This window comes from Crocuta crocuta, unplaced genomic scaffold, assembly GCF_008692635.1.
Source record: "Crocuta crocuta isolate KB4526 unplaced genomic scaffold, BGI_CrCroc_1.0 scaffold216, whole genome shotgun sequence".
NCBI lineage: Eukaryota > Metazoa > Chordata > Mammalia > Carnivora > Hyaenidae > Crocuta > Crocuta crocuta.
The window spans coordinates 2,535,702-2,558,230 of record NW_027531504.1 but is presented as its reverse complement, the minus strand read 5'-3'; the positions used below and the strand labels follow the sequence as shown (position 1 = coordinate 2,558,230).

Sequence of the window (22,529 nt, the reverse complement as noted above, 5' to 3'; positions counted from 1 at the left end):
TAAGGGAAACAAAAGATATTTAAAATGATTTCATAGGTTTAGAAGGGTTTCTGTATTGATAGAATTAGATAAATCATTCCTTTCCACACTTGGTTAGAATAATCAAAGTATGCTTCTGTTAAAATGATGATCCAAGATCCTATTACTTGCCTGTGACTTAAAGTCTGCTTACTTTTAAAATTTTCTAAGGAAAAGAATGTAAACTGGTTCACTGCTCTTGACTTGTTTATAGCCCAGTTTTCAGCATTCCATTATGTTCTTTCACTTTGTCTCTTCACAGGTAGGAGACCCAGAAGACACTAGATGGCTATTCAGTAATTAATTGAATGGTTCTATAGAAATAAAAAGCATAGAAAAACCTATGTGATTAAATGGAACCTACAATTTTTTCTTTGGGTTCTGTGCATAAATAGCAAAATAGGAAAACCCACAGAGAACAAATGTGGTCAAGTTTGGCAGTAAAATACATAATTCTGGATGCAGTAATGGTCTATTTGAGTCCAATTGACTCAAGAGGTGTGTAGCATGCTTTAAAATTTTATTTTGCAATGTAGATAAAACTTCTCATTACTTTACTAATGTTTCTTTTTCTTTGTGTCTCATACAAAGGCCTTGGAAAAGAATAAGTCTTCAATAAATAGCTGTGGAATAAAATGAATGATCTTATTTAAAACAAATTTTTTAATGTTTTTGTTTATTTCTGAGAGAGAGAGAGAAACAGCATGAGCAGGGGAGGGTCAGAGAGAGAGGGAGATACAGAGTCTGAAGCAGGCTCCAGGCTCTGAGCTAGCTCTTAGCACAGAGCCCGATGCAGGGCTGAAACCCACAAACCATGAGATCATAACCTGAGCTGAAGTAGGATGCTTCACCGATTGAGCCACCCAGGCGCCCCATGAATGATCTTATTAAAAATAGGTAGTTTTAAACAGTAGGATGGAGCACTGGAGGAAGAGTTATAAATCACAGTCACTTCCCAATGACAGATTAACTTTTGAATTATCATCTCTTTCAACAAACTATTAATCTATTCTGGCTTAGTTTCCTCAACTGCAATAGAAGATATGATGATAAATGTGATGAAGTGATAGATCTAGAAAATTTTTTGTGCATTAATTCTTCGTTGAGTTTAAATAAGAAAAATACTTTTAATTCTCTATTTTTCTGAACTATTCAAACCTAGTCTGTTAATTCCCAAAAATAACCAAGGAATAAGCTATTTTTGTCTTTTCGTTTTTTAATAAATTGCCTCTGAGAGGCCAACAATCTATTATGAGTTTTTTTGAATATGTGTATTCTAATATGAATGTGAAATGTAATACATCGGATGAAATTTAGAATAAAATATAGTAATTTTTTTTTTTACTTTTTAAATGTATAATGTGACTATAGTTGGGTATTAGTTAATTTTGCTAATGTTACTTAATTAAGAGTGTAGGAGTACCTAAAGAGAGAACTAGAAGTTTTAGTATAATATTACATTAAGAATACAGCATCTATCGAAAAGAATATAAAATGAATTAGTGAGTGTGCCAATTGATATATCTGACATGTCTAAACAGTGTAGGGGGAGAAAAGATTAAATACGAGACTACAAGCATTAATTCAAGATTTCTTTAAGATTATATTTTCAGTATATTGGGGCGCCTGGGTGGCTCAGTCGGTTAAGCTTCCGACTTTGGCTCAGGTCATGATCTCACGGTTCACGGGTTTGAGCCCCGCGTCGGGCTCTGTGCTAACAGCCAGCTCAGAACCTGGAGCGTGTTTTAGATTCTGTGTCTTCCTTTCTCTCTGACCCTCCCTTGCTCATGCTGTCTCTCTGTCTCTCAGAAATAAATTTTTAAAAATTTATAAAAAAGATTATATTTTCAGTATAATGTTATTTTCAACTTAATGCTCTATGTAGCAACTGTTAAACAGAACACAATTAGTAAGAGTGGGTCCAGGAAATAGCAACTAATCATTAGAAGGAACTGAAATTACACAATTATAAATTCCTAGGAGCTATAAAGATTTGCCTCTATTAGGAGCACTGAGAATAACACTTGTCAAATGTTCACTCAGAATACCAAACAAGATAATCTAAATGAAAATATTCTGAAGTATAAGCAAAAATAGAAGTTAAAACCTATATCCTTAATGGATGAAGTCTTATTGCAGAAGTTCAGTATTTTAGAGACAGTATTTATCCTTAACCTATTCAACTTTCTTTCTTCAAAGAGGGAGATCACCTACATATTTAACATTAACTAGATAAACCTGAATTATTTTGACATGATTTATTTTAACTTTCTAAATGACTAAGCTATTTTTAATTATTTTCTAATTATAAAAGCAATATGTTTATTGAAGAATATTTAGACAATAAGTAAAAATATGTAGTCTTAGCAGTCAGAGAGTACAATTAATAGAATACCTTTCACGTCTTTTTTATCCCCAAGTACATACACATAATATTATTTTCAACTAAATTTGTATCAAATGGTAAATACACATTCATTCATTCGATAGATATCAATTGAGGGGCAACTAATGCCATTATAATAATTAGATGTTATCAATAATTAGATATTATTTGCAACCATTAATGATTATTGATAGGTCCATTCTTTGAATTTATCATTATTACTTAATTATTCACTTGTTTTCACTTTTGGGTTGTGTCCAACACATCCACTTATTTTAAATTGATTATAACATCCTCTAGTACTATTCCACAGATGGGCACAAAGAGTTTCTAACTCTTCCTATTTTGTTTGAAAGGAAAAATTTAAGATTTATCCTGGCAAATTGAAAATAATATCAAAATTGCATGATTAAGCAATCAAATAATGAATTCATGAACTGTGAATGTGGTTAAGAATATGGTGTCCAGAGCTGAATATCCTGTATTCAAATTCCAAAGATGCTATTTTCTAGCAAGCTCTAAACTTTTTGTGACTTATTTCCCTTATCTGTAAAATGGGAATGACAATACTAGCTTAAGATTAAACAAACTAAGATGCACAAAGTAAGTATTCAATACCATTAATTATTATTTTTTCATTAATATTTATGTGGCAGTGATTTTGCTAGAAGCTCTGATTACAATGAAAACAGGCAAGGTTTTGAACTTTATAAGACAACAACAAAAACAGATACTAAAATACGTAATGTCAACTACATAATTTCATTCAAAGTAAGGAATATAGAGGAAAGGAAAATTAGAAGGTACTGAAAGAGAAGAAAACAGAGGCATCCATATACTTACTCTGGGGCATGGGTGTGTGTAGGTAAAGGGATTTTCCTTGAGGAAGTATAGATGTTATCTACTTGGGGGAAGGAAAAGGGACAGTAGGAGCCAACATTGGTTTAGGCAAGTGAAGCCCACAGATAGGAAGGAGCTTATCTCTACTGAAGAATAAAAGGAACTAAAGATGGCCAGTGTGGGAAGGTGGAAACTGATGACAGATGAAGCTAGAAATGAAAAATAAAGGAAGGAAGGAAGGAAAGAAGGAAGGAAGGGAGAAAAAGGACATCATTCAGGGCCTTGTGAACCTTATTAAGGATTTGGGTCATTTTTCTAAGAATGGTGACAAGTCACTAAAAGGTTTTAGTGATGCAAAGAGATTTATGATTTCTAAAATTACTTTGAGTTCAACATAAATAGTAATTTCAAAGAAGGGGAAACATTTTTTATTAAAATAATCTCTAAGAGTAGTTGGTAATAGTAGAAAAACAGGTAATTTTTAAGTTTAATTAGGGATAGAGAGTAAGTTATAGAATTAACTTCATCTGAACACCTATGGCCATTAAAAATTATAACACCTGGTGATTGAGTGACTATAGGAGTTAATGGAAACAGAGATGGCAATAATGAAACCTAGGTTTCTGCAATCAGATGAATGATTAACTCACTAAGGTAAGGAACACTGCATGAAGAGCAAATTTGTGGGGAGAGATACGAGTGTAGTCTTGGGTATGTTAGGCTTAAGGCATCTTTGTGAAATGTAGGGGAGATATTCAATAAATGGATAAATGGATGGAAGAATGGATGAGCCTGGAACTGAGAGAAGTGGTAACAACTGGAGGGAAAAGTTTGGGAGTCTTCAGCATGTTGATTATAACAGAAGCCATACTATGGATGGAACAATTTAGGAAAAAAGTATGAAGAATAGGGAGGACTTTGTCTGAGCCTTAAGGAGCTCTCAACTTTCAAAGCCATAAAGAAAAATGTTAGCTGTCAACATAGACAGGGAATAGCGTAATTAGATAAAAATTCTCCTTGGACAGCAAAGTGAAGAAAAGGTATCAAAATGGAGGTGTCACTAACCTGTGGAATGCTGCTGACAGGTTAAGAAAAATGAAGATGGAGAAATGTCCTCTCAATTTTGTGATATTAAGGTCTGGTACCTTTAGAAAGTACATTTGGAAAGAGCAGTGAGGAATGGAAACCTGACTAAAACAGGCAGAGTCGTGAAAGGAGAGGAAGAAAATGAAAGTACTGAGCATGTGGAGAGATGGACAGAAGTTGAGGAGTCAAGGGAAGGGAGTCAGGGAACTTTTTAGTTATTGCTAACTGGTTGCTTTCACTAATATATGCTATTTTTGTTTTTGTTTTTCAGACGAAAAAAGCTTAAGCAGATTTAAATATTAATGTGTATGATCTAGTGCAGGACAATTAAAACACAGGAGAGGACACCAAATGAAAGGGTCATATTCCTAAGAAGGCACAAGAAAAAGGGAACTTGTTAAAAAGGAAAATCCCTCCACTTTAACAGGAGTTACAAGCAAGATAAGGGTGCAGGGAAGTTTTGGNCAGGGAAGTTTGTATTTATAGACTTGGTGGAGGATGTCAACACGGTTCTCTCTGATGGCTTCAATTTTCTTTATTAGTTAGAACATGAGGCCACCTGCTGAGAGTGAGAGACAAGGTAGGCAAAAGTGGGACACCTGGGTGGTTTGGTCAGTTAAGCATCTGACTCCTGATTTTGGCTCAAGTCATGATCTCATAGGCCCTGAGTTCAAGCTCTGCAGCACAGAGCCAGCTTGGGATTCTCACTCTCTCCCTTTCTCTCTGCTTGTGGTTTCTTTCTCACTCTCTCAAAATAAATAAATACTTTTTTTAAAAAGTAGGAGAAAGTATCTGAGGTTTGAGGAGAGTACAGTAGAGAAAGAGTGGAATGTGATACAATGTGGAGGCCCTGCCTGAATGTGGTGTGCAGAACTTATGAATTATGAATGTGGTAAGATTGAATTTATGAATTTACCCCCTTTATACATATTCTGACAGTGTCTATAGGATACAATAAATGTATTGTATCCTATAGATACATTTATTGTATCCTATAGACACTATGCATAAGAAATGCATAATAAGAAACCTATACCCCCATCATTACTTTATTAAGAATTTATTATATCTTTAGATATCTTATTATTCTATAGTTCATGTTACTCATACATAGTACAAGTAAAATTGATTTGATGGAAAAAATATAATATTATTTTTCTTTAGGATGCTGTTTTCCAAATAGAGCCAACTTTCACAAATTTGAAAAAACTGAGATGATTACATTTTCAAATTGGTAAGCTGTTCATATGGATGAAGGAGGCAGTTAATTTACCAGGATTTCTTTGCAGGTACTGCTGCCCTGGTTTTTTTCTCTTTGACCGCTTTATAAACCAATAGTGGGTTACAAATTTACAATTTACTAGTTTAATAAATAGCTAAGACAGCACTGAGCACAGAGCAAATGCCAAACAAATAATTGCTGTTTGATAAAAATGGTTCTTATTAGCAAGCCCAGTATTTGTATGTAAAAGAGTGCTTCCAAGGGGCTTAAAAATAGTTTGCTCTCTTAAATGAGTTAAATATACCCACAGAAATCATGTTGACACTACCCACTTGCTTAGCAAAGATAAACATTAGTCCTAGTCCAGTCTGAATTATTTTAATTTCAAAATTTTGGCATTAGAATTTTGGATGGAAATTAGAATTTGGATGGAAGCTCCATCATTTCAAAAAATATTTTGGTATAAATAAGTTACAGGCTCACCCGCACACTACTACCTGTCTCAGGATGTTGGGGGAGGTGTTGTGGGTTGTAGAGGATTATTCACCAGAGAACATCTTTATTTCAGGTTGACCACAGACCAGTAAGCACATTAGCAAATTGAATAGAGGTAAACAAGATCCAAACTATCCTGGCATGAAACTATTGACTGTGTCCTTTTTATCAGAGATCATCTATTTTCTTCCAACAGGATTGGAAACAGTCTTCACTGGTGGTTATAAATTGCTCATTAATCAAAATGGATTTATTGAGCATCCATAGTGTGCAAAGCCTGCACTAAGTGATTCAAAATAACAGGTTGCCTAGTTACCATAAAATGGAAAAATTCCCCTGTGAAGGTTAAAATTAAATGAAAGGCAGATAAGAAAACATTATCTTTGATGGCATCTGACTTTTTAACAGGGCTTTTTCCTGCCATTAAAGCCATTTTCTCTTAAAGATAACAATCTTTCATTCATTCACTCACTTATTTTCATTCATTTATGTAATTGAGTCCCCACTATGACTATGTAAGATCCCTTGCTTAATGCAATAAGGGAACAAACACGATTTCAATATTGACTGCATAAGCATGAGTCTTAGCAAATTTACCAAGCAAAGACTGGACTTCTGTTGATCTTTATTTAATGAGCCTAGTACTAGAGCATTCTTTATTCCATATGAAATCCATAGTCATTGAGGCATTAGTAAAATGCTCCTTGCAAAAGTGTCAGTCATTTTCTGGTTGAACTGTAATATCTTGTTGAATATAGATTTACTAAAAAATTGCTTTAATATTTAAATTAAACCAGTGAATATGATAGAAATTTTTTTTCAGAATGAGACCTACTTTATACTAGCTTATCTAGTTAATAAATAGAAAAGACCACAGACAGGGAACTAATATTCATATTTAACTGTAATTTTCTGTGAAAATTCACATTCTATATCTATGAATGACATTGCCAGTCACAGCCAAGACCCTTCAGTGTGCAGCCTCTGAAATGAGTAGGACAGCCAAGGTCTGCTCACAGAGGCCCAGGATCCTCATTCGCCCCTCCCTGCTATGTGCCGAATTTGTGTGCTCAGTTATAGTCCCTGCAATTACTCCTTAGGGCTGCTATACCAATGTATTACTACCTGGGTGCCCTAAGCAACAGAAATTTATTGTCTCACAGTCTGGAGGATGGAAGTCTGAAATCAAGTTTGGTTTCATTCTGTGGGCTGTGAAAGAAAGATATGTTCAAGGTCTCTCTGACTTGTGGATGGCCATCTTCCCCCTGTGTTTCTTCACATCATCTTTCCTCTTTGCATATCTGTCTCTATGTATAAATTTCCTCTTCTTATAAGGACACCCATCATGATGGATTAGTCACCTAATGACTTCAATGTAACTTGATTGCCTCTAGAGATTCCACCTCTAAATTCTTCAAGTAAGGTCACATTCTGAAATACTAGCGATTAAAAGTTCAAAAACGGGAGTGGGGCACAATTCAAGCCCTAACAGTCCCCAGTTCTTCTAAAGACCAAGTCATTCCTCTCTCATTTCTCTCTCTCTCTCTCTCAGTCTTTCCAGGAAAGTTTCAGAATGCAACTCCTATGCATGTAGAAGTCCTCATTTTGTCTGTAAACCTAAGCCATGTTATCCAGCACAGTTAACCAAAAACTATAGAATGCATCCCCTCAAATATAATTATTTAGTTACTTAGCTACTTATTTCCTAAATGGTAGAATTTTCAAAGGGAGAAAGGATAACCACTCCTCTATACTTTCCCACTTTGTTCCCCCTTCCTCTCTTTGCAGGCATTGCCTTTGTACTGGTCACCATCATTTTTTGCTGAAACTGAACATCAATCTCTTGATTAATCTTCCTGTCTCAAGCCTCATCTCTGTACAATCTACTCTTCACACTGCTTCCAGAGAGACTATTCTAAAACAAAAACATATCACATCATGTCCCCACCTGAAGTTTGCCAATGGTTCGCTTCTGCTGTCAGGTAAAATCCAAACTTCTGCATGTCACCTCTTGTTCTTTTATGCATTTCACCTTAGTAGCATTCTGTGCTTTAACCCTACTAAGTTGGGCATGGTTTCTGAATGAACTGTGTTCTTCCAAGCCTCTGGATCTCTGCACACACTTCTCATTCATCCATACGTCATACAGCTATCGTTCATGTATCTAATTCTCTTTCTCTGAGGCTTCAGTTGGGCAGCAAACTCCTCCAGTAAGTTTCTAGTCAATCCCTCCCCTTCTATCCTCCTTACCCTTAATTTTAACACAGTCTAAGATTCTAAATATCATAAATTTCACCGTTTCTTTTGCAACTTTTAGCACAATGCCTAGAACACCATAAGTACTCAATAAATGTTTACTGAGTGGATAAGGAACTCACCAAGTAGATAAGTTACCCACCTGGTTCAGTTTGAGGGCCTCAAAAAGACTCATGTGCATCACGAGATGTCTCCATTCTGGAAGTCCTACCTTTATTAGTAAAGGACTTGGTAAAAGGGGAAATATCAGTAGCCTCAAGAGAGGTCAGTAACTTCCCTGAGTTAATCAGCTTTAGTTAGCTGGCCCTGAAGAGGAAAAGTCAAAGCTAAGCATGGGTCATGAGGAATCAGGCATAGCAGGGTGAGACCTAGAAGTAATTGGATCCACGCAAAACCTAAGTTACAGGTTAATGGAATCAACAAAAGAAAATGACATAGACTGTGTCCTCATCCAGACAGAAGACAAACAGTGATGTTGATCTTCTTTTCCACCTGCTAGGTTAATTATGGAGGGGAATTCTGTGTGCTTCACTTGATAAAGTTCTATCTAGAATTAGAACAGAAACTGCTCTGACTTGTATTCATCTCTGTTCCTATCATTAAAAAGAAAAATTCTTCAATTTAAATTCTGGACACCCTCACTCCTAGAATTCACAATCATGGTAAAAAGTATGGAATACCAATAATTATAAATTAATCTGGGCCAGTTGAGCAAACTGGATTCTTTTATATTGAATCCAGATGATTGAACACAATCAGGGGAAATCATAGTCATGTAAATTAACTCTTATCCCACTTGAAAAGCAGTAACAGCAACAAACAACTCAGGCATTATGAGAATTTGTATTTCCCAAAAGAGGCTACAAGAATTTCTTACAACATGACTTTAGTATCACTTATCCATAAAGGGTAGAGGTGATTAAGTCCCCTTCACTTAAATATAGGTAGGCCCTTGATTACCACAGAAGTGGTGTTGCCTTCTAAGTTAAGTCAAAAAGCAAAACAGCTTCTGCCTCATTCTCTTAGGATGCTTGCTCTTGTAACTCCATCACTTACCATGAGGAAGTCTACATAGGCCATGCCAGACATATGAATAAGAATCAATATTGAGAATGGATTCTTCAGCCCCACCCCCAGCATGAAGCTGCCACAGTTGATATCACATGAGACAGAAAAACACTATCTCTGTAGAGATCTCCCCAAATTGCAGATTTATAAACAAAATAAATAACTATTTTTTTTTAACTCACTAAGTGTTGAGGTAACTACCTCCACATGTTGGATGTTAGGCAGCCATCAATAACCAGAATAGATTTGGACATTTGGAAATGGGGTGTTGCCATAAAAAAATCTAAAACATGTGGCATGAACTTTGTGACTGGGAAGCAGGCAAAAGCTGGAAGGATCTCAAAGTGAGTGACTGGGGAAGCCATAATGGCCAAGGAGAGGATTCCTGGGAACCCACAGAACTATGGAAAGCTGTTGGTGAAGGAATAAAGGAGAGCATATGTAATCAGAAGCTGAAAGCATGGCATCATTTGTGTTGTAGTAGTGGCAAGTTTGGCAACATTAACATCTGAATTAACAGGGAAAATAGAAAATGAATCAAATGAACTCTATGATCTAAAGATATTTCCAGGAAGAATATTTAAAGAGCAACCTGGCTTCATTGGGCTGTCTATGATAACATGCAAGCAGAGAGAGAACTGAAGAGTCACCTACTAACTACAAAGGAGCCAGGAATTTCCTGGTTTCTTATTTGCACTTGCGCCAAATGGCAAACAATTTTCAAATTAAGGCCAATGACCAAATGTGAATAGGATACAAGATCATTTGTAAAGGCCTAAGAAAGCTCTCAGGTGGTGCTGTATAAAATCTTTAAGCCAGACCAAAAAACAAAAACAAAAACAAAACAAAACCAAAAAAAAAAAAAAAACCCTCTAAGTATTTTTAAAGGCATGACTTACAGATTCTCCCTATTCAACAGTAGGGTTTCTAAGAATCTCAAGGACATTATCACACAGAAGTCTTAAAAGGAGTCCAAGGTAGAGAAGAGCTAATCTGGAATATAAGCTTTTGTATAATGGAGTGAAATATAAATTCGAACACAAAAAGTCCACTAAGTTTTAAAAGAAGTTTTATCAACTTGAACTGGAAGGAACAGAAATATAAAATAGAGTCCCTTTGACCCCTAATCTTTAAAAGACAAAAAGCAAATAACAAAGATACTCAGCTGCAAACACAGGTTACTTTATATGGAAAATAAAGAATGATTCAGAAGGTGGAACCACGTGTCACAGAGAAGAATTCCTATGCCACAAGACTGAGTCTTAATCAAGGAAATGTGTGTGTCTGATCAGATTTAGAATTGCCACAGGCTAGTAATCACTGTGTGTCTTGTTTTCCCTGTGTTTGGCTGGGATTATCGGTTATGGTTTTCCTATACCTGATTCACTATTATATGTTGAGTATGTAGGAGAGAAGACTGAAAACTTGTCGCAGGTCATCACTGCCAAGAGCAAAGGTAGTCAAGAACCTGTACCATCAGAGGTATACCAGGGAGATTCATGCACACCTGAAACTTGACTTGGAGCTTGTAATAATAGACTGTTTGGAAATCCTGAAGGTATACACAAGTATAATTTGCATTGGAAAAAGATATATTGGGGAACCTGGGTGGCTCAGTCCATTAAGCGTCCAATTTCAGCTTCAGCTCATGATCTCTCATGCTCTGTGAGTTCCACCCCTGCATCCAGCTCCAAGCCTTGAGCCTGCTTCAGATTCTGTCTTTCTCCCTCTCTCTCTCTCTCTCTCTCTCCCTCTCCCCCACTTTCTCTCTCTCTCTCTCAAAAATAAAGCCCAAAGGGCAGATTGTGGCAGATTTTATTTTCCAAAATTGACAGCAAAGGTATCTCCCATGAAACATTTTCTTATTACAAAGCACTGTTGACACTCCTTCCATTAAGAAGTGGGGTTCATGTTCTTTCCCCTTGAATCTGAGTAGACATGGAATGAAATAGTACAAGTATAGTCCTTCCTATATCTGTGACTTCTAAGGCTATAGAATAAAAATAATACAGCTTCCACCTGTTTTTTGTTGTTGTTGTTGTTTTGTTTTTTTGTTTTGTTTTTTTTTTCAGATGCTTACTCTCAGAATCTAGCCAGTATGTCATGAGGAAACCAAGCTATCCACGGAGAGGAAAAATGATCCCCAGCCCATAAACCTAGCCAAGCTCTAATCTATCACCAACTTGTCAGCTATTTGTGGGCCATCTTGAAAATAGGTCCCCTATCTCCCAATTGAGCAGCCCCAACTCATACCAAGTGGCACAGACAAGCTATCCCTGTCAAATGAACTCTCCAAACTTGCAGATTTGTGAACAAATTAAACGACTGATGTTCCTCCAAGTCACTAAGTTTTGGGGTGGCTTTTTAAATTTTTAAAATGTTTATTCAGTTTTTAAAAACTTTTTTAATGTTTTATTTATTTCTAGGAGAGAGAGAGAGAGAGCGTGAGCAGGAGAGGGTCAGAGAGAGAAGGAGTCACAGACTCCGAAACAGGCTCCAGGCTCTGAGCTGGCAGTCAGCACAGAGCCCGACGCGGGGCTCGAACCCACGAACCGCGAGATCATGACCTAAGCGAAAGTCGGACACTTAACGAATTAAGCCACCCAGGCGCCCCAATGTTTATTCATTTTTGAGAGACAGAGCATGAGTGGGGTAGGTCAGAGAGAAAGGGAGACACAGAATTCGAAGCAAGCTCCGGGCTCTGAGCTATGAACACAGAGCCCAACGTGGGGCTCAAACTCACGGACTATGAGTGAGATATGACCTGAGCTGAAGTTGGGTGCTTAACCAATTGAGTGGGGTGGCGTTTTAAATAGCAATAGATAACTGATACAGATATCATCTACTTCATGAAGTCTTTCCCAAGCTCCCAGGTGAAGTTAAATGTTCCTTTTTTTTATTCCCAAAGTACTTTGTATAACATTAACTTAAACTTATTACACTCTATTGAAATTAACTATTCACTTGTTTGCTTCCATGTGAGTGCAAGAACAGGCCTGTGCCTTCTGAAGAAATTAGCTCTTCAACTATGTTACTTTTGCCTCATTCTCCCTCTCCTCTCTTTCTGATGCTTTAAATAAACAAATTAGAATTTTTCAGTGTATCCTCCAAGTCTCTTACCTTCATGTTCAAATTTTTCATCTCTGTCTCTCTGTGCAACATTCTGTAAAACTTCTTCTGCCCTAATTTCCAGATCACTTAATCTCTCTTCAGCTGAATCTAATCTGATGTTACACTTATCCAATATGTTGCAAATCTGGGTATTTTTTTCTCCCAATGTGGGGCTGGAGCTTCATGAGGGTATTACTTTAAATTAAATTAAATTCATTAGTTGAAATTTTTTGGACCATTTAGGTGATAGAAATTTGTGGTGCAAATTTGTGTGAGGACCAGTTTGTAGTAATAACACCTCAGGAATTTCCCTCTTTGTTCTTCTCACAACAAATCATCTTTATTTGGGGTGGGGGTTATGGGACAGGATTATTTCTGATTACTGTGAGGTGTAGCCCTTGGAGTCCCAGATCTTTGGAGGAAGAACTTCCTAGTAGGTTCTCCATGCTAGACAGGAATAGAGATATTTTTCTGTACACAGACCTTGAAGTTTATGAGGCATTAAGCACAAGAGTTCAACAGCAGATTGAGAAAATTTCCTCAGGACTAAAATGGCTTTAGTAATCCACTGGCTTCCCACCCTCACAAATGTTTTGGCCTGATTATATTTTATTAACCTGGCCCCAATAAGTTTCCTAATTTAAATGTTATTCAATTTGTATAATTTTCCTGATAACTTTTTGGTGCTCTTAAGAAGTTTTTCTTTTCTGGATTTTTAGCCAGCATATTTAACTGTTTTAGCAGAGAAGCCTAATCAACATGTTATCTGGGTCAATGTCTTTTTCATCCCTGTAACCTCGGCATACTGCTTGGCACATGAAGGAGCTCATTTTTGAGTTTTTGGTTGTTTAATGAATAAATCCCTGTCTTCTTTGACTCTTTCATTCCTGCCTCCACCACCCTCAACACACCCCTATTTTCTGTGCCCTTTTACATTTTATACATATATGCCTTCCATTTTTCCATATTTCCTGAGCTTTGCTCTGACTTCCCCAGTATTTACTGGTTATCTCTCCTCTGGAAGAGTTTTCATTCTTGTCAACTGCCACAGTTTGGGATCAGCACTGTCTTCAGTTTCCATGACTGCTTCTGATAACTCACTATTCTACTTTTATCTAATATCTGCTGCTCTTCTGAAAATTATGCTATCCTATTATAACATTCTTTTTCTGATTTTATTGCTACCATATGTGGACTTCCAGTCATACCTCCACATTTCTTGAGAATTTCAGCCTGTGGTTCACGATTTCAACTATACTTTATCCCCTAATAGAATTCAGTATAACATGGTATTTAAGAGTACAGGTTGGACAAACAAATGCAAGTCCCAGATCTATCCCATATTAACACAGAACTGTGGGAAGTTATCTAATATTTCAGTGTCACAGTTTCCTCATTTGTAAAATGATAATAATGATATTATTACCTGATAGCATTGTAAGAATTACATGAGATAAGGCATATAAAGTACTTAGAACAGTATCTGGCACTTAGTAAAATGCTGAATAAATTTTAACCATTTTCATTATGATGCTTTTACCTCATCCTAAAACTCTTCCTTCTGCATGTTTATGATTCATACAACACCCTAGTCTCAATGCTCCTTATTTGTCTACATCTACAAAATTTCTCAGTTATTATCTAAAATGGCATTTCTGAATTTTACTTTAATCTATCTCAAGATCTACCCCTTCTTTTCAGCCAATGACTTTTCATCTTAACCCAGAAATTTAATACATTTGGAAATACATAGTTCAGAATTTCTCTATATTCATAATAATGCTCTATCTTCTCTCTGGGGGAAGTAATGTCTGGGTCTTTTCAACCCATCCTGTTCTTTCTTCTTCTTTTTATCTTTAATCTCTCCACTAGCAAATTCCTTTAACCTCTAAAGTTGACAAAGGCTTACTTATTCTAAAATAAACTAGATATTTCTCCCTTGGACCTCTTTCTTCTCATGTTACTATCATATCTCTTCTAATCTTCTTGAAAGGGTAACCTATACTCACCTGTTTTCCAGTGTCTCACTGTTAACTTCCAGAAATCTGGAAGTTTTATTTCATTTCTTTTAAAACTTACTTTTCAAAATTAAGTACCAGTTGGACTGTCAAATCAAAAATGTTTCTATTCAGTTTCTCTTACAACTCCTTTGCAGCATTGAATATATTGACCATCCACTTGAAACGTTCCTCCATCATTAGAGTTCATGTTACTATCCTGCATTCTTTCTTAGAGGCAGTGGTGAAGTAACAGAAAGCAGATATGATGATAGTCAAATACTCATGTTCAAGAAAGGCCCCCTTATGTATTGAACTTAAATAAGACACTTAGCTCCAATTTCTTTATCAGTAAAATGGGCATAATATTTACTTAATTTGTACACTAATTTATAATGAAAATAAATAAAATAATGGGTCTGAAAATAGCATAGAAGATATAAAATATACAAAGTACTTGAGTACATTTCAATAAACTGAAAACAGGATGCAGAAAAGTATATTAAAAGACTTGCTACCAAATCTGCTATGAAGTTCTAAAGAACCTCAAGGATTTTTTTCTTAAAGAACCCCAAGTTTTGTGTCTGACCTAAACGTTTTTCACTTTTGCAAGGTTTCAAAGTGCCTTCACCAAGGCAGTACAGCTCCTGTCAGGAAGTTAAGAGACATTATATCAAAAACTCTGACTTACTGGGACTCACTTCAAAGTGCAAAAAATGATTAGTATGACTATACTAGGGCACTTTCATGTTTAAAATAGTGTGGAAAATCAAAATATTAATGATACATCTTCACATATACAAGCATGCAAATTGAATTGGTCCAATGTAAGAAATATTACCCATTCTACAAAAAATTTAATATTAAAGAAAAAGAAATATTACCAGTTCTTGGAGAAGGGGCCCTTGCAATTTCTAAGGAGCAAGGTTTCTTTGTAACTGCTATGTCCGTGAGATCACATAGGAAGTTCTCATTTTCTGAAGGAAATGTATCCAGAGAAGCAGATGGTACAATTTCCATAGTGTAATTCCTCTTCTTTGGATAGGACTCCTGAAAGGAAGGAGAAAAAATAAAAATAGCTTTGTGATAAAGACACAGCTTGTTTGATTTATAAAAACTAGAATAGATAATCAGATTCATCAGTTCTTCCAAAACTGATTAAGAGGTGCTGATTCATCTGTTTGAATAAGTTATGTCATCATGTAACCCCAATATTATCAGTGATCTATTTAGACAGTTTGGGTCCCCTGAATTTTTCACTGACATACTAAAGTTCATGAACTTTTGTCATGATCTCTTTTTGTAATACATGACTATTTTCTAGTTTGTGGCATAAACTGTTGTTCCATCAACAGTCATTCCCAAGACTCTACTCCTTTGCCTGCTTCCTAGGGATAGCCAGCCATCTGACTCAATTTTGGTCAGTTAGATAAAAGGGAGGCCTCTGGAAAAATATTTTTCCCCAGAGAAAGGACATGTAATGGGCTCTTTCAGAGCCTTGGCCAACCTCAGGTTCCTCTCTCTGGATGCAATTTTGATGTCTGCACATAGGACAGGCATGTTATGACCATTTAAGATCAAAAAGGTAAATAAGCTAAGAATGGCTAAGAATAGCAACAGAAGGATAAAACAAGACTGGGACATTGATCATATCATTGAGCTACTGAAAGAGCTCCAGGACTAGTTAGTCACTACAGAAAAAAAGTCTTGAGTAAAAAGAAAGTTCTTATTGTTTGAGCCATTGCTAATAGGGATTTTTTTTTTTTGTCACTTCAGGTTAGGATAAAATTAAGGTCCAATTCTATACTGCTGACTTATTTATGTATTCTAAAAACAGGTATTGATTTCATTTCACCCAATCTTAATTACATATACAAGGCATTAACTGGTCAATAGATATTAATTTGGCATCTATCGTATATATTTAGGACTATGCTAAGTGCTAGAGATTTTTAAAAACTAATAAGGTATAATCCTTGCCCTCAGAAAGTTCACAGTTTACTAGAGAAGAAAAATAGATACCTGGATAATGAATTTCACTATTAATTATGTTTTGTTTTGGATTTTTTTTTTGTTTATAAAGCATAGTTCACTATCAAAAGAAAAAGAAAAATAAGAAAAAAATAAACTCATTTTCAAAAAATCTCCCAAGATAATGACCCAAGGTCAGTAAAGATTTAGTATAAGCTACTATTTTTTCTATAATGATATTTACAGTGCTGGAGAATAAGTGTTCAAGGTCAGTATAATTGCTTTCAGACCATGCCAGACCCTCACACATCAAAGAATCAATTATGTTCACTCTACCCTATTGAAAGCAGGAAATTGGGAGTAATTTATTTTTAACAACAAAGGGTGACAAAGTAGAAAGCATCCAGAGGAAAGCAATCAAGATGGTATATGATTTAAAAATCATGTAACAGATGAAATGATGAAAGGAACTCCTGTGTTCTATCCTGGATAATCCTTAAAGCAGAATCATAGTTTTCTCAACACATATTAAAAGCTATCCCTAAAGAGCCATCTCACAAGGAGGGAATGGGGAAAAGTTGCTGTGGGAGACTTATTCCAGCATTCTTAAAGGCAGAACAAAGACCAATATTTATAAGTCAGAAAGGGCAAATCTGAGTCAAAAAAAAAACAAAAACAAAAAACAAGTTCTATGAACTAATAATATTGCTTATCTTTTAAATAAAAAGGCACTAGTGTAACAATAGCTGAAAATACACTAGAAAGCAACAAAAGAAACTCATTACTGTAAATCTTTCATTAGAACTATCTATTGATAACATCATCTATGAAACACATTGTAAACTGAATATATCAGATGAATGCAAACTCCATGAAGGCTGGAATTTGTCTTGTTCACCACTCTATCCCCAGATTCTAATACAAGTCCTGACACATAGTGGGTGCTCAATAAATATTTATTGATCAAATGAACACTCTCTAAGGTCCTTTATAACAAATTTTAACTACCAGCTAGGGAAATGGTTACACCTTGTTCAGATATAAGTCACTTTGCTTTTTAGTTTGGTTATTATTATCAGTTACTGGTATTGTTTACTGTTTTACATGTCAAAAGTGAAAAAAACTGAGTTTATGACAATAATATTACAAAGAGTCATGATATAAAATCCTTAGCTTAACCCCTAGTTCATCCTAAAATCAAAGTAATCAGAACAACTCATTCTTCATGGATTTAGTTAGATCGGAATTTTACTCTGTTTCTAAAGAATTATGAAGATTTAATGGCCTTGGAAAATGCTCTGAAATTTAACCACACAGAATGTTACTTTGCTTTCTCCTTAAAAATGAAGTATATTATTTATTACAGAAATATTAGAAAATATAAAGAAAGAAAAAAAATCACATGAAAACAGAGCATGCTCAAAAAACTAATAGTAACATTTTGGTGTATATCTTCCTAGACGCTTTCCTCTGTAAATGTGTGTGTGGATATGTGGGCATGTGCAAAGGAAAGAAAAAAATATTTTAAACAAGAATTAAGTACACTCTCTTCTGCTTCCTAAGAAAGAGTCATTACTTCTCATTCAAGAAGGCATACTCAAAATATCTGACTATTATCCCTCAACAAAGGGTGGATATGTGATATAATAAAATAATGAAATGAATCTAGGTGTGTCCATTATTCAGTTTAGAACATTACCAATGAAACCCACCCTTCCCTCTCATGCTCCCCTTTCCAATTTCTTCTCCTCTCTCCCTAACCATGGCTAGTATCTGTTCTGAACTTTGTGTTCCCTGGACTGTCATTGAAATTTACCTATATATGTAGGAATCGATAAAGAATAAATTGTTCTGTACTATATGCTTTTGACTGTCATAAGAATAGTATAAAATATTCTTGTTCTTCTATGACTTTTTCAATCAATATTATGTTTCTGAGTTTCATTTATTTTCAGAGTGGTACAGGAATTCACTATATAGGTATACAATAATTCATTTACAGATTCTCCTGACAGTAGACTTTTAAACATTTCCTAGATGTTTTATTATTAAGCACAACTTGCTATTAACATTTCTCAATGAGTACTTGGGTACAAGTAACCAATGTATGTAGTCATTGGACAAAGAGTCAAGAATAGACACAAGGTGAAGAGAATGAATGAAATCAAGAGTTCTACACATACAGGAGTTTGCAGTAAGAGGTGATCATGAGAACCAAGATGGAATAAATATCCTATAGATTCTATAGAAATCTTGAGGAGGCCACTGCATTTTACCACCCACAGTGGGATAAGGGCTCAAGGGATTTTTCACAAGATCTTAAATTCATATACAGGGCATTAGTTGGTCGACAGATATCAATTGGGCATCTATCATATATACTCAGGACTATACTAAATGCTAATGACTGATATCAAGATATCCTTATATCAAGGTATCATCTATAAATATGTATATGTTTTATATGTAATCCTTTGTAATCTGATATATTATATTAATGATTTATAATCTAATATGTATTTACTTCTATTAATGCATTCTGAACACATTTCAATGCCAAATATGTGTCTACAAGATAAATTTAAGGTTAAGTCTCAGTATACACATGGTCATTATTTATTTTAGTTGATACTATCATATTGAAATTTTGATGTTTTGCTTTTAAGGGAATATTCTTATGCATATACATTTGTCTACATATTTAACTATTTTCTTTTGAAATAGAATTCCTGTGACAATAGGTATAAACCATATTCTTACATTTAATTGAATCTGTTTCTAGACTTTCTAATTTGTTCCATATGTCAATCTATTTTAGTACCAGAATCACACTGTTTTGATTATTGAAACCTTAAAATTAATTACTATCTGGTAGGATAAGTATCTCCTCATGTTCATATCTGTCAAAACATTCACAATTATCCTCATATTTATTTAAAAAAAAAACAATCTTTAAACATTTTGTCAACTTGTCTTCAAATCATTCCCTCTCCTTTATTCCTTGTCAATAAATTGTACTTCCATACACCAGTCACTCAAACAACTGAATGGGGGCTATTCTTCAGTCCTAATTCTTCCTTAATGCTATACCCGGTCAATCCCTAAATCTCTTACTGCATCATTGAATTATACTTCAAACACTTTCATTTCTCTCCAATTCCTGCTACCACCCTACCCCAGGTCATCACTGTATCTCACTTGAACTGCTAGAACAACTTTTCAACTAGTCTCCTTGCCTTCTCTGTTCCTCTTCTGATTGATTCACTTTCAAACATAAGTATAAGGTTATGCTAGTCAGTTATGTCAAAATAAACTCATTTACTTTCATCATAACTTCAAGAGAGAATCAAAATGCTCTAGTCATAGTACATGTTGATTCTTCTTAAACATTTAACATGGCTTCTCATGATATCTCAGAGTTTCTATACTTAGTGATTTCATTAGATGCATTAATGATTCAGATAACAAGATCTGAAAGAATAAATCAGAGGTTAAACATAATTCCATTAATCTAATAGATAAATGAGGTTAATTTCTAAAGGTATGCTTGTCTATCAACTAGCAAAGCATCATGTTCATGGCAGGACTCTATCAAATACTTACTAAAAATGAATATATAAAATAATTAATATTTTAGTTAGTATTTTGAAGCCTACATCCTCCACTGGAATTAACAGAGGCAAGGACTATGACCATGATTTTCATATAGTATGCCTTAATAAATATGTATCAAATGAATGAAATCTGAAACTATAATTCAGAAACTATCACAGATTTAAATCACTGTAGTAATAGCAATTTACACTTGTTTTATAGTCTGCAAAGTGAATGGTATTTCATTTACCCAGATGATTCTTATTTAGCACTCACAACCATCCTACTAATGTTATTGTATCTCCACCCAGAAACGAAGGCTTGAAATTCTCTGTTCAATATTAAGCATCAGGTTAAGTTTCAGGGCAAGTGAGGTCTTGTGACAGCTAATTTAGTGTTCATATTATTGTATCACAGATAAAAAAGGACTATGAAAAGATCTTTATTGTCAGAACAAAGGGAAAGAAAAAAAATCTATATATTATTAGGTAGTATATAGCCCTGCCAACTTCCTAACCTTTGCAAGCCTTCTTCCTTAGAGGGGGAAGACTGGACTTTGATATACAAGCTAATTATCAGCATACTTTTGATGATAAATCCTGGTAATGGACTAGATGGATCAAAAATATTGGCCCAACAATTTGTGACTCACCTTCAAGGCTCCATTGTAGCTAGTCTAGCAAAATTGGACTCCAATTTGGTTAGCAGATTTTGCTTTTTTCTTGATATTTAGCTTCTACCTATATTCTAATGCCTGGTCACAGGATCCCAGACTTGTTTCTGTGCATGATTTTTTTTTTTTTTTTTTTAGAATAGTAGCATATTTAGGATTGTGTTCTCTGTCTTGGTGTTTGCCAGCTCTCTCCTGATGGACTAAAAATGCCCTGTCCCTGAATCCTGAACAGGCCCCTAGGGTCCCAAATGTCTAATCACAGCTCCTGAGGGAATGTTTGGCTTTCATGTTTAGTCTTAATCATCTTCATTGTACCTGCTATAGTTGATTGTATAATGTGTGGACCCAACAATACTACTTCAAAAAGATGCATACTAAGAGCACTGAAAGAATTAATAGAACATATACTCCTCCTTCTGAAAAATAAACAGGAGCAATACAATGCCTACATAATTTGCTTTCATGTGTTGGTTACACTGCTCCTACAAAAGTTTTAAAATGCCAGTGGTAGGCTAAATCTAAGTCAAAATTTATTAGTGACCAAACATGAAGTCTTATGATTTAGCACATAAAGTAGTTATAAAAATTTAGCAAGAAGGTATATAGATTAGCAATACCATGAACAAAATAATGAGGTACAGCTGAAAGTATGAGTGACAATATACTATACTAAAGAGATAATATGACATTGATTGCTTCAATACAAGCTTGATATTTAGAGTAGCAAATGTGACAGCCCTCCCTTCTTCTGTGCTAATTAGAATTGGGAATTACCTTGTTCAGTAATTTCATAAAAGAGAGGCTAACTGCATCATATTGACCATCCTTATTAGGTAGTGCAAGATTTTATTCATTAAAGGGACTAAGGCTTATGACTTACTAAGAACCTTACAACAACCAGTACCCAGGTATGGGCACAATTGTTTCTCAAATGCACCAATCATGTGACTTTTTTTTTAAATCAGAAATAAGGCTACCCAGAGTGCCTGGGTGGCTCAGTCAGTTGAGCATCTGACTCTTAATTTCTTGATTTTTGGCTCAGGTCATGATCCCAGTGTCATGGAAATGAGCCCATCATCAGGTTTTGCACTGAGCGTAGAGCCTGCTTAAGATTCTCCCTCTCTGTCTCTCTCTCTCTCTCTTCCTCTGCCTCTCTTCCCTGCTCTCTCTCTCTCTCTCTCTCTCTTTCTCTTTCTCTAGGAAAGGAAAGGAAGGGAGGGGAGGCGAAGGGAAGGGAGGTGGAGGGAAGGGAAAGGAAGGGAAAGGAAGGAAAGGAAGGGAAAGGAAGGGAAAAGAAGGTAAAAGAAGGGAAAGGAAAGGAAAGGAAAGAAAGGAAATAAGGATAACCTAGAGGCTTTTTTAGATTACGTTGGCAGAGCATCTTCGTGAATGTGACTCTATTCTTAACCAAATGGAGGAAATGGAAGAAGCTTAACCAACACTTCAATGTGAACACACCTGATGCCCTCAGCTTGGTACTGGGGCCTACATAAGGAAAGGTGCAAAGACCAAATGGACTGTTTTCTCTAGATGTGCATAAGAGAACTTTGAGTATCAAACCCATGTCATATGAAAAAAACATTGAAGATGAAAAGGTGCAGGAAAACATTTATCACAAGTATTTGAAAAGAAAACTAATTAGAATTGTTCTCTATCACTGAGAGGGTAGAAAGAGTATAGATGGAGAGATGGTAACAAGGAGACAGATTTCAGCTCAGGATGGGCTATCTAACAATTAAAGCTTCCCAGTATGAAACTGGCTACTTAGCAGGTAGCATGTTCTCTGCTACTAGAAGTCTTCAAGCTTATACT

At 35.4% G+C, this 22,529-nt stretch overlaps 1 protein-coding gene across 5 annotated transcripts in view; it reads right to left on the bottom strand.

The window, feature by feature from the left end:
- Positions 1-22,529, bottom strand: part of ANKS1B (ankyrin repeat and sterile alpha motif domain containing 1B) — a 1,065,677-nt gene that overhangs the window by 660,415 nt on the left and 382,733 nt on the right. For all 5 annotated transcript variants that reach the window (XM_077772139.1, XM_077772140.1, XM_077772141.1 and 2 more), the window contains exon 10: positions 15,364-15,529. In XM_077772139.1, the coding sequence (XP_077628265.1) occupies positions 15,364-15,529 (166 nt within the window). The remainder of the gene's footprint in view (positions 1-15,363; positions 15,530-22,529) is intronic.